The sequence below is a fragment of the Sphaerodactylus townsendi genome, linkage group LG01 (genome assembly GCF_021028975.2).
Source record: "Sphaerodactylus townsendi isolate TG3544 linkage group LG01, MPM_Stown_v2.3, whole genome shotgun sequence".
NCBI lineage: Eukaryota > Metazoa > Chordata > Lepidosauria > Squamata > Sphaerodactylidae > Sphaerodactylus > Sphaerodactylus townsendi.
In genome coordinates, this window is record NC_059425.1 from 20,979,683 (window position 1) to 20,992,946 (window position 13,264).

At 48.6% G+C, this 13,264-nt stretch overlaps 2 protein-coding genes across 2 annotated transcripts in view; one reads left to right on the forward strand and one right to left on the reverse strand.

The window, feature by feature from the left end:
* Nucleotides 1-9,284, reverse strand: part of LMNA (lamin A/C) — a 143,082-nt gene extending 133,798 nt beyond the window's left edge. Inside the window, exon 1 of the mRNA XM_048513069.1 lies at nucleotides 9,262-9,284. The gene's annotated coding sequence lies outside the window, so the exon portion shown is untranslated. The remainder of the gene's footprint in view (nucleotides 1-9,261) is intronic.
* MEX3A (mex-3 RNA binding family member A) overlaps nucleotides 7,537-13,264 on the forward strand; it is a 52,703-nt gene continuing 46,975 nt past the window's right edge. Inside the window, exon 1 of the mRNA XM_048513077.1 lies at nucleotides 7,537-9,075. Within this exon, the coding sequence (XP_048369034.1) occupies nucleotides 8,511-9,075 (565 nt within the window). The 5' untranslated portion in view covers nucleotides 7,537-8,510. The remainder of the gene's footprint in view (nucleotides 9,076-13,264) is intronic.

The window sequence follows — 13,264 nt, forward strand, 5'->3', positions numbered from 1 at the left end:
TACTTGGTGGCTGATAACAACGGCAATTGGAACCCGCCACTTGGTTGCTATTAACTGATTTTAAAGTTTCCTATTTCACCGTTCTATCAAACAATAGCCCAGGCATCTTACCAATTTTTTAAAAATCTAGTCAGGTCTAAAAGGATTTACTTTTCCTGTGACCCATTCTTAAACCCACCAAAATCTTCTGGATGTAAAGTGACTTTATCTCATGGCCCCTAAAAGTGAGTGTTTCGTAATTAGGGCACCACAACAAAGAAGGTGCTTAGTAGCCACTTGCCTTATCTCAGATGAGATGGGGCATCCAGAGCCAGGCCTCCGCAGAGCAAACAGACAGGTTCCTACAGGAAAAAGGACAAAAGGACAGGGTTGGCCAAACCCCAAAAGAACTCACCACACGACAAGGAGAATTACACTACTGGATGAGTGTTAATAACAACAGTGACTATAGTATGGCATATATATAATATTCACAAATTGCTGCTCTCTGTGCAAGTTGGCAGTATGGTTGCTGCTCTTTTGAATCTGTGCTATTTGGCGGTATGGTGAGTGGACTGCCTTTCCACCATATCCAGTCTTGTTTTCCATTGGGCTGTGAATGAAAATATTTATATGACATTATTACCATCGGGAGAACCTTATGGATTCATGAATGGACTTCATCATTTTTAATGAATTTATGTCACTTTGTGAATATTGTATATATGCAATACTGTAGTCACTGTTGTTATTAACACTTATCCAGTAGTGTAATACTCCTTGTCGTGTGGCGAGTTCTTTTGGGGTTTGGCCAACCCTGTCCTTTTGTCCTTATGTCTGATTTAATTCTTGCCCTTAGTTCTTCTTTTCCTACAGGGAGAAGACACGCAAATCCTGCCATCCTCTGGAATGGCGCTTGCTCCAGAGGTGTTCCCTTATTGGGTACCTTGTTGACTGAGCAATCCCCAAATTTGTATCAGTGTCCATCACTGATTTTCGGCTCAAGTTGCTGTCCCAATAGTGAAGTCATTCTTCTGCTTATTGTCCTTTTCACCTTGTTCCCTTGTCTTCTTTGTTATAACTCGGGCTGTGTTTGGAACTGATTTCAAGTAGGAAGCAAGAGAAGGCAAGACTAAGGCAAAAGAGGGGTTCGAAGCAGAGGTGGTTCGAGATATTTTTGTGCCTGGGACGGAAAAACCCTTTCTAATCCCCTACCCAGGAATCTGCTACCCACTAATTAACCCTAGGCAAATCCCGGATGTTCCAATCGTCCCTACTTGGAAAGGATTGTTCCAGTTCTGATTTCTGCCCTTGGAAATCAGTGTCCCTGTTTTGACTTTTTTCTGGAAACAGCTGGTTGAAATGTTATTAACATGATTTGGTAGCATTGTTAGTTGTCAGCGTTCTGCTCCCATCCTATAGTCTCTAGAAGTTAAATATTTGAGTGGGAGGGGGGATGCATCTTGTGCCTTGTGTACATACATGTTCACATGAAGGTGGTAAACAGTGCCATATTACTGAGAATCACTGACAAAAGACTGCAGGATAATTATGTTTTCTTCCTGTGTATCTTCTACCCTACTGGTTTTTAAAACAGTGTAGAGTAAATGAATACACAATAGAACCTTCAGCATGTTCAATGGCAGGTGCGGGCAACAATCCTTGTTATGAAATTATGGGTCATCTGTAGGACAACCTGTGTGGTGCAGTGGCTGGTTTATTATGTCCGACTAGAATCTGGCAAATTCCAGTTTGAAACCTCACTCTACCACAGAACGCCACTGGGAGACTTCGGGCTGGCTGTGCATTATCAATCAAACCTACCTCACAGGTTTGTTGTGAGGGTAAAATGCAAGAAAATAAAATAACGAAAGCTAGTTTGGGCAACAGTAGGGAGAAAGGTGGGTACACATAACATAAATATATACGTTATTAAAATAAGAGGGACCCGTTTTTGAACTGTGAAATGCTGTTCCTATTCCACCAGGAAATTCTCTTGTCCAAACTTCATTCACATTCATTGTATTCAGCTGCTACTGAAATAACTTTCGGGTGGATTGGGCCTCACAGGTTAGATCAGTGGTGGCGAACCTATGGCACGGGTGCCAGAGGTGGCACTCAGAGCCCTCTCTGTGGGCACGCATGCACAGAGTTCGTCATGTGGGGAGCGGAAAATCGCTCCCCCCACACACACACCTAGGCTGGCCTTGCTTCTGAGTAAACCCTCCTAGGGTCGTGATTCACCTGTTCGAAGCATTGCACGATTGCTTCACCAAGCTTACTCCCGAGTAACACATGCCCCCAAACAACAATTTTTTTCTAAACTAAAACCTCAGTATTGAGGTTGAATTGCCATGTTGGCACTTTGCAATAAATAAGTGGGTTTTGGGTTGCAATTTGGGCACTCGGTCTCGAAAAGGTTCGCCATCACTGGGTTAGATCCTTTCCACACTCTGCTGTCCATCATGGGGCACTGTTCCCTGTGCCTCATGGCCAGGCTCTCTTTCAGCAGACAGAAGAGGATGAAGGGAAGATGACAGAGCTTGAAAACGTTGTTCCATCCCCCTCAGAAGTGAAGAATATGTGAAGCTGCTTTTACAGAGCTGGGCAGTCGAGCCCAGTCCTAAGGTTGTCAGCTCCAGGTTGGAAAATACCTGAAGATTTTGGAGGTGAAGCCTGAAGGAGCGGAGTTTGGAGAGGGGAGGGACCAATGGGCTATAGTCAGTGGTGGGATCCAAAAATTTTAGTAACAGGTTCCCATGGTGGGGGGATTCAAATTGTGGCGTAGTGCCAGTGGGGCTGGGCGGGGCACAACAGGGGTGTGGCCGGGCATTCTGGGGCGGGGCATTCCTGGGCGGGGCTGTGGCAAGGACGCAGCCGCTGCGCCGGTCCTTGGGCAGGAAACGAATGCACGCAGGCGCAGGGCCTGCACATCAGCACGCCAGTGCACCTCCTGGGCTAGGACTGCTTCAAGTTCTTGTGCTTGCTACTGCTGAGAAAGGAGGAGAGCGTGGCTAAGGCAAAAATCACGTGGCAAAATCACCATTTAGTAACCCACTCTCGGCACACACAAATAATTAGTAACCTACTCTCGGGAACCTGTGAGAACCTGCTGGATCCCACCTTTGGCTACAGTGCCATGTAGCCCACCTTCCAGAGCAGCCATTTTCTCCGTCACTTGATCAGTTGTAATAGAAGGAGATCTCCAGCCACCCCCTGGAGGCTGGCAACCCTGTCCAGTATTGTCTACTTGGCTTGGCTTTTGGAAGTCTCAGAGGCCTTTCCCCAGCGCTAGTAGATCACTGTAGATGGAGGTGCCGTAGTTTGAACCTCCTATGACCTTCTGCAAGCAAAGAATGTATAAGACCACTGAACGAGCTCCAGTTCATCTGATACAGAAGATGAACTGGAAATCCTAGAGCAGTTTCAGGGAAATCCTACAGCAGGGGTGGCCAACCTATGGTTCTCCAGATGTTCATGAACTACAATTCCCATCAGCCCCTGCCAGGCAGAGGGAGATCAGCAACGTTGACATGCTCAGCAGAGCAGGGTGTGCCCATATTGGGAGCATTTGGCCGACAGGAAAAGCCCAGTGGCTGGTGGAGTCCAGGCTTAGCAGACAATAATGTCTCCATTCAGACAATCTAACTCAGTGCAGTCTGAACTGACTCTAGGAGGATCTTCAAGACCTCAGGCAGAGGCCTTTCCCAGCCTTGCTATTGGCAATGCCAGGAATGGAGCCTGGTTGTTTTTTATTGTTATTTTTATTTGTGTAATAAATATGCATTCCACCACTGAGCGATGACCTCTTCCCACTGCAATAACTTAGTTATGAGAAAAGATTGGGTTTTTCTTTTCCTTTTTTTTTTTTTACAATGGATTAGGTGGTACAGTAGATAAATTTCCTTATAACTCCGTCACCTGTCAACATGGGGCCGTAGGCAGCAAAACACAAAGAAAAGTGATGTGCAAGTCCTGGCAGGACTAGCAACTGTGAGAGGGGTGTGTGTGTGTGTGTGTGCCGAGACTAATTTGCAGGTGGGTCAATCCAGGGGCAAAGCCAATTGTAGGCCAGCATCTGGCCAAGGAGTCTTTCTGGAGTGGGCATTGAAGTGAGTGCCAGGTACTTCTCCTTAAAGACCTGGAAAGCAAGTGGGTGGACTGAAGCCTGGTGAAAACCCAGTGACCTCTCTGCCGTCAACAGATAACCTCATCGGGGGAAGACAGGAGGCCTGATAATTAGGGTTGCCAATTTCCAGGCGGAGGCTGGAGATCATCTGCTATTACAACTGATCTTCAGGCAACAGAGATAAGTTCACCTGGAGAAAATAGCCTCTTTGCCAGGTGGACTGTATGGAATTAAATCTCGTGGAAGTCGCTACCCACTCCAAACCCAGCCCTTCCCATATTTCACTCCCAAAATGCTCAGATAGTTCCTGATCCAGAGGTAACAACCCTATTGATGCATAAAGTTTGCACTAGATTGGCCTTCTGGCAGGAAGACCAGGAAGAGTTTGGGCTTTTATGTGAGTCTCTCAGCTAGGATGATCAATATTTCCTTTCATCAGCCCCAGAGAACAGACATGCAAGGAGACCTAGCAAGAAGCAAGCTCCCAAAATACAAGGATTCAGGCTGGAGTCCAAGAATGCAGGGGTATCCTCTAACACTAATTGTGGGACCCTCCCTTACTTTTGGAAGCAGAGGTGGCATAATATGGGTCCCTGGCAGACCATTGTGGTAGGAATGTACCTTGTTTCTTTAAGATTTTTATGTTTTTGTAAGGACTTTTATATGTTGTTCACACCTTCCCTGAAACCCTCTGAGGATAGAGGCGGTATAGCAAGTTTAATAAATAATAATAATAATAATAAGTATAGTTTACTACAGCAACGCCTGGGTCTCACCTTGAGCATTGAGTGCCCCCCGCCCCCGGCCAGGTCAATAGGGCTAGACCTAGACTGACCCCGCCCCCCAAACTCAACATGGAGTTCGGGGCCAGCCACCTCCACCCAATCTTCACTGGCCAGGTCCAGCTTTAAACTGCATGCTGGAAGCCTGAAGTTTAAAGCTAGCCCCAAACCTCGCTGAGACCAGCAGCAAATGGAGTACCGAGGGAAGAAAAATAAGAGTTTGGATTTATACACCCCCCCCCCATCTGTCCTGTAAGGAGACTGAAAGGGGCTCCCAAATTCCTTTCCCTGCCTCTCCCCACAACAGACACCTTGTGAGGTAGGTGGGGCTGAGAGAGTTCTGAGAGAACTGTGACTGGCCCAAGCCAGGTCATCCAGCTAGAATGTAAGAGCGGGGTTCACCAAGTAAGAGTCTGCGGTTCATGTGGAGGAGTGGGTAATCAAACCCGGTTCTCCAGATTAGAGTCCACCTGCCCTTAACCACTATACAACGCTGCCTCCCAGTCAGGTGGAGCTTGGCAGGTTGAGAGCGGGGGGAGCCAACAGTATAAAACTAGAGCAGGTCAGCCTTGAGTATTTTAGTTTCCTGCTAGCCTCAAGGCTAACTTTAAACTGCAGGTCAGGAGCAAACAGGCCACTCTGGACTCCACGTGGAGATTGGGGCAGGGTTGCTGGTTCCACACTTGAATTCCACATGAGCATAGGCGGGGGGGGGGGGGGGTGACTATGTACCCTCTCTGGATGTGTAGCCCAGGGCTGTAGCCTCCTCATGTACTCTCACTATGCCAGTGCCAGAGGGTATTGGGAACTCTTGGTGGACAGCAAGTAGGTAGAGACATTTGGAGCACTTTAAAGAGCAGCAAAATCAAGGTTTATATGGGAATTGCTAATTTTTACAGAAGAACTGGACTTGTGGCTAACGTATGTGGCAATGTTAGGCAGTTTTATGGCTTCACTCTTTGTATATATTATATTGTTTTTATAGCATTTACAGCCTAGCTTTGCTGTGAATGTTATGCTGTTTTTTAGTGATTTGTTCTTTACCATTGCAATTCTAAACAAAATTACGCCCTTTTACACTCATGGACTTCAATAGATTCAGAAGGGTATCACTCTGTTTAGGATTGCCCTGTAATTTCTGTCATCCAGTTTTATTGCACTGTTGGTTATATGCATTATAGCATTGTTGATTGCTCTGTGTTTAATTGTATGATTTGCATTGAGTCTCAGTGAGAAAAGAGAACTTGGATCTGCATTAAGTCTCTGTGAGAAAAGAGAACTCGCTGTCATATTGCAACTAACTCCAGGCAACCCCATCCACGAAATATTCCAGGCAAGAGACTAGTAGAGGTGGTTTGTCATTACCTTTCGCTGCACAGCAACCCAAGTTTTACCTAGCGGTTTCCGATCCAAGTACTAACCAGGGCCAAACCTGCTTCCATTCCAGGTGCTGACAAAGGCTAAGGTGAGTAATTTGATTGATTCAGTGAGTAAGATGGACTGTCTATGAAGTAAATAATAGGTAGGGCTCCTATTTAGGCCTGATCTTGGAGGTATTTGTATCTAGGCTAGAAGTAGCAGTGGCTTGCCTTATGGTTGAAGCCCTTACACCAGGTTGGACAATACTGTTGTTTTAAAAATCTGAGTGGGTCACCTCAAAGGGCACCACTATGTAGACTGAGTTTCTGGATGAAGTTCTGCATCTGTCTGAACAGTCTTATCAGTAACGATTACAATACCTTTTAAAAATGGTGGTTATGCAGTAAGTCATTATGCGTGGACTTTGCAGTTGTACATATGAGTTTAAATGCGGATACCCATTTTGTTGACTCAGTGATGCTAAAGCCGGTTTGTAAAAGCATGGGGCCTATCATTCTCAAATATTCGCAATATTCTCCACAATGAACTCAGCCCACCACTGTTGCGTGAGCTGCGGTACGTCATTGCCAGAACACAAACATGACGTGCACGTGTGGTGCTTTGCTGAAAGAAAAAAGAATTGTGTTTTGAATTTTATAAGGTGTTTTTCGAAGCTAATGACACGTCACCAGTTCTTACGAAGGACATGCAACTGGGCTGCTCAGAAATGGCCTCTGTGATTTGCTGAACAGGCACCAGCAGAAGACAACTTCTTACAGAAATCGGCCCATTGCTTTCCATCACAGCCTGGGGCGCACACTCCCGCATTTCGTTCACCTCATCTTCCTTTCTTTAACACAACAGGATCACGCTCCATTCTGTGTGGGTGCGACGGGATTGCTCATCCCTGACTTTGACCTGCCCCTCATCCCGAACTGGGTCCTCACACAGCATTTCTCTAATTTCTGCGTTTTGGATAACTATAATTTCCACCTTGTGTCCCTTTTGTTTGCTTTCTCACACTTCTCCCCTTGGCCTGCCTCATATTACTTCCTTCCCATTATTCTATTCCTTCATCCACTACTTCTCCCTATATCGCTCTTCCTTAATCATAGTGTAAAGGAAGGCTTCCTTCCTTCCTCTCTTTCTTTTCCAAGCTGCCTTGGCATCCCTTCTTTCTCTCCTCTACTCCTGATCTCTCCTGCATCAGGCACCTGTGTTTTCCTCCTCTGCCCCCTCCACCCCACGCCTGAGCTCTTCCTTCTCGCCTGCCTCAGTTTCCCTCCAAACGCCCTCCTGTCGCTTCCGCTTCCTTCTCCCCTTTCCCAAGTTTCTCCTGCCGGGGCTCTTCTCCTCTCCTTTGTTCCAGGCCTTCTTTCTTTTCCCGTCCGCGTTCTCTTGTTTGCACGGATTTTTCCCCCCCACCTCGAGCGCAAAGAGCCGCCAGCCAGCCGAGGCAAAAGGGGGTGTGTGAGCTTCCCCGCGAAACTACATCCCCCATCAGCCTCCGGGCCTCTTCCTGAGTGTCAGTTTCACGCTGCAGCCAGGGAATTTAAAACAAAAGAGACTTTTCCCCCTCCTGCTGCCGGGGCTGTCGCGGTCTTCTTTCTTTCTTTCTTTCTGCTCTTTGCCGCGGCTCCGGTCTTCCTCTTCGGGGCTTGGCTGGCTCGGCTTCTGCACGCGCGGCGGCGACTTGGTGGTCTTTGAATTCTTCCTTTTTTTCCCTCCTCCTCCTCCTCCTCCTCCTGGCTTGCTTTTTTTTTTTTTTGGTCTGTCTCTCTTTCTTTCTCTTCATCTCCACACCCCCTTCAGCAGCCAGGCGGGGTCTGCGAGAGCAGCAAGAGCATTAAAAAAAAAAGGAGCGAGCGAGCGAGAGGGGATCTTTGTGCGCCTCGATCCACATTGGACAGAAGGATCAGGTTACAGAAAAGGAACCGGGAGAAAAAGAGACAGATCGACAAGAAGGCAGGGGAGAGAGAGAGCGAGAGAGAGGAGGGGGGAAGGGGGGCTTGGCCAGCAGGGGAAAGAGGGGAGGTGGGCGGGGGTCTCCCTCTCTTTCTCTTGCCTCGATCCCCCCCGCCTCTTTGTGCCTCGCCCCCTCCTCTTCGGCAGGCTCTTTGTTTCTCCCCCCTTCCCCCTCCTCTCCCACCCACCACCCCCAGCCCCCTCCCCATCCAAGCAGCGGCAGCAGCAGCAGCACCATCACCATCCCGCCGCCGCCGCGCCCCCCCACCCCCCTCTCTCCCCAGCCTTTGTTAGCCATGCCTAGCTTGGTAGTGTCAGGGATAATGGAAAGGAACGGGGGCTTCGGGGATCTGGGCTGTTTCCCGGGGAGCGGCAAGGACCGGGCGCTGCTGGAGGACGACCGGGCGCTGCAGCTGGCCCTGGACCAGCTCTGCCTGCTGGGCTTGGGGGAGCCTTCGTCCGCCGCCGCCTCGGCCGCCCCCTCCTCCGCCTCGGCCTTGGGGGTCGGCGGCGCGGCGGAGGACAGCAACAACAACAACAACAACCCGCCGGCGCAGCCCTCGACGCCGCAGCAGCAGCAGCCCCAGCAGCAAGCGCCGCCGCCCCCGCCGCCGCCGCCGCCCCCGCCGGCCTCGGCCCAGCAGCAGCCCCCGCCGCAGGCAGCCCCCAAAGGCTCCGCCGTGGCCGTGGCCGCCATCCCGCCGCCCGCGCCCCCGCCGCCGCCGCCGCCCGGCGCCGAGGCCGGCAAGCTGTGCGTCCTCTACAAGGAAGCCGAGCTGCGCCTCAAGAGCAGCTCCAACACCACCGAGTGCGTCCCGGTGCCCAGCTCCGAGCACGTGGCCGAGATCGTCGGCCGGCAAGGTGAGCAGCCGCCACAGCCAGCCAGCCAGCCCATGCCGACGGGACGGGACGGGGGCCGGCCGCGCTCGCCGCTCCTGCCTGCCCGCCTGCCCCATTGTCTGCGCCGCCGCCGCGCCGATCCCGCCTGCCCCATCCCGGCGCAGGAGCTACTGTCCCGGCTTGCCACCAACCAACCAACCAACCAACCTCTTTTCTTTCTTTCTTTCTTTCTTTCTTTCTTTCTTTCTTTCTTTCTTTCTTTCTTTCTTTCTTTCTTTCTTTCTTTCTTTCTTTCTTTCTTTCTTTCTTTCTTTCTTTCTTTCTTTCTTTCTTTCTTTCCCTTTGTCCCAGGTCCCACCTTTCTCCCCCTCCGCTCTTCTCCCTCCCTCCTTCCTTTGTGCCTCGCAGAAGTCTTCTTCCTCTTCCTCCTCCTCCTCCACTTGTTTGTGTGCCCCCCTCCACCTCTCCCATCCCCTTTCCTTCCTTCCAGCCCGGCTTCCCTTAGCTTCACCCCTGGCCACATTTCTTCCTTTCCTGGCGTTTGGTGTTCCCGTTCGTGGACCCCACTTCTCTCCCATCTGTCCATCTTCCCCCTCACCCATTCCTCTTTCCCTGTTTCAGTCTTTCTTCCTCTCTCTGGACGTCTCCCAACATTTCAGTTTCCCTCCATGCTGGAAACCCCCCCCCCCCCCCAGTCTTCTTCTCCACCCCTCCCTGTCTTTCATATATATCTCTGACATCACTCCTTTCCCATACAGAGCCTTTCTCCCCATCCTTGTCTGGGACTCTATATCCACCCCCATGTTAAACCTGCTCTCTTTAGCTAGCTCCAAGAAGGCACAACTCTTGCTCTTTCCCAAACAGTGGCACCCCCCTCCCTTATGATGGTGTCTGCAGTAGGGACAGCAAGAGGAAAGGACCCGTGAATGAAAACAGGCTGCCAAAGTTAAACAGTGTCCACACGCAACCACTTTGGAGCTCCCTCCACTTTGTACAAATCATTTCTAGGGCCGCTTGCTAAAATCCCCCGGCTCACAGTTAAGATGAATAATGGCCACTGCAGGGGGTGGAAATGGGGGAAGGGGTTCTTTCTCTATCAAGCATCAGTTCCTAGCGCTGGTCCGCTGAATACATTTTCAGAAGAGGTCAGAAATCTGAGAATCTGACTAGCCGCACTATGTATGGCAGGAATACAGAAACGAGTTAGGATTTTCATCCTTTAACCATATTTTTAAAAACTAATAGTTGTACAGGAGAGGGTGGAATGGCAGAAAGTTGCAGGGTTTTATTTTTGTCTCAAAAAATGGAAACAAAATCTGAGAGCCCCTGGGGGCTGTTTGGAAACGGGCCTGTTACTTTTAATTGTGTCCAGACCTACAACGCATACCTCCAGTGGTGCAAATATTACATTTTTAGAAAAGGACTGGAGGGCTCATTTGTTCCATGGGTCGATGCTGTTGTGATAGAAGCAGAGAAAATCCCCCCCCCCCCCCAATTTGTCAGGCTTGTTTCTGGAAGAGAAAGGGGGTGTGGTTCTACTCTGGATTGCAATGGTTGCTGGTGGGGGGGCAAATGCTTGGAGCTTATAAAGGGTTCAAGCACAGATTAATGAAAGTTGAACTCAGTCATGTGACTTGGGGGGTTGGGGGGGGAGATACATGATCCCTCGAAGAGGTCAGATTATTAAATACCTGCTTTTGTGTCCATTTATGCGTGCTTTTTCTTCCTGGGGCTTTTTGTGTGTGTGGGTAATGCTTTTGTGTCCTTGTTGCATGACAGACAATGGTTGAGGCTCGTAATTTTTTTTAGATGCATCTCCTGTATATGTTTACCCCCAAGATTAAATGTGTTGTGAAAGGGGAGGTGGGTGGGCTGGACGAAGCCCACCCCCCAATATCTACCCAAGGATGCTAGAAACGGCCCAAAGTTGCCTTGTTTAAAAAGGACGGTGTTGCTAGGTAGAGTTGCCTCTGTTATTATTATCGTTATTATTATCCCTTGTTTTAAGTGTTTTGGACACTCTTGGATGTGAGGTTGAAAGTCTCCTTTTGTGTAGCCACTGTAAGAAGGAATTTTTTTTTAACCGTGCCTGTTTTGGGGGTAGGTGAGAGAAGGTTCAAGTCCGAGGGCAGATAATGCTGTTGAATGGTGGATTGGGGGGTGGGGACGTGGGAGTATCGGAGGAGAGGAGCGAAAATGAGAATGATTCACCCGCTAAATCCACCAGCATGCTATAAGAACAATGGAACAGGCACGGCTTCCTCCAGGAGCGAAGAGTTGTAGGCTCCAGGGCCCACCAGCTGTGCTCCTGCTGCATAGAGATGACCCCCCCCCCCACCATCACCACCAAAGGGGAACAACACCTTTTGGAGAGAGTGTATCTTCTCCTGTAGCAAGACCCCCTTCCTCTGCTCCCAAAGTCACTTAGAGTTCATTCATAGCTTCCGCGAAGAAGAAACAGCGCATGGAAGGGGGTGTGTGTGCACCACCACAGAAGGTACACACCTCCCTTCCACCTTGTTCTCCATTGTCCACATCGGCGCACAAAAGCAAGTCCTGTTTTGCCCAGGCACTCCGCACTAGTGCAGGCAAAGAATTCAAGGTGCATTGCAGCGAAAGATGGGGCCTCTCTTTGTTTAATCGTGCTGGATTCTTGGTGGGGTGGGGGGCAGGGAGAGAAGGGGAGGCTTGTTTTGTTTTTTTAAAGGAAGCGTTATTTTTTACACCAGGTCCAAAATTGAAGTGTTGCATGGCTGTGAAACAAGATGCTGCTATTGTGTTCTCCAGGGTAACCCTGATGACCCACACTTGGTAGGAGAAAGGGGGGGGGGGGGGTTGGGTCTGCATGGCATATAGCCATTCACTTAGAAAGCACAGCTGGGGGGGGATTGCTTTTCTTCAAGATGGGAGGTGAATCATGTCCTACTAAAACGTACTAGATACACCGGAGCTGGATCCTTTGAAATCAGCCCTGCGCTCTCTCTGTCTGTCTGTCTCTCTTTTAAATTTCTCATGGGGTAGAACCTCCTTTGCACGACCCAAAGCCCTGGAACCCAAGGGAGATCAATTTTCAAGGCCCAGGATGGTAGAGGCAGTGTCTGCTGCAGTTGGGAAAGGTTAGGTTCTTGGGGGCTGGCTCTGAAACAGACGCCACCATATCCCATAGCCCTTCGCCTCAACAAAGGAGGAGTTCTGAGCCCCATTGTTCTCCATGGGGCCTGCTGTTGAGTCTCTTTGGAAAATCCAGCCAATTCATTATTTTCAAATGGATGGCTGGTTTGTCCATAACACAGAGGATTTCCATAGCAGCCACTGGCTTGAAGCTTTTTGAGTGAGACTGAATATATATATATATATATATATTAAAAGGGGAAAAAAGTTCTTTAAAAAAGCTCGTAGAGACAAGGGAAGACATGGCAGGTTTGACAGTGAGAATGAAGGCCGTTTTAAAAAAACACTTGGGAAGAGTAACAATGTAAACATTCAGTTTATTCTAAATGAATGTTTGGCCTTTATTTAATCAACTTCCAGGTTTTAAATATAGAGTGGTGTTTTCCCTCATTTTAATATTTAGCCATATCTACATGTTGTTAAAAGATACAATATTGAAATGGCTTGCAATGTTGGAGGGGAGAATTCATTGTGAGCAAGGACCTTTATAGTCAATGGGGGACTGAACTGGCTGAATGCCCACCAATCCACCTCCTCTTCTCTCCTTCATTCCCACATCCCTTTGAAACACATTCCCAGTGTAGCTGACCCCCTCACCCCTACCCCTACCCCTACTCATATTATTGGGTTGCAGGAACTTAGTCACAGAGCTTTCCCCTAGTATAAAAATAAAATTCAGCTTCAAATCAGAGTTGCAATGTGGCAGGGGAAAATGTTTTTTTTCTTTTGGAGGGGGAGAGATATATAAGAATAGATCTATTTTGTGTGAAAAAAAATTAAGTTGCACTCTGAGTGTATGCGTGCTCTAATGGAACTGTTTTAAAAAGAGATGTTCAAACATTGTTGTGGAGCAAAACAACCTGGTTCTTGCCATTCTGGCGGGTTTTTTATTGTGGGAGGTTAAGTTCACTTCCTGTCCACTTGGCAATGACAGAATCTGACCAGGTTTCTTTCTTTAATTATTCTTTGATTGTATATCTTTATTTATTTATTTTTTTTTTTATTTATTTATTAATCCTCTCTCTTTATACACGCCCAT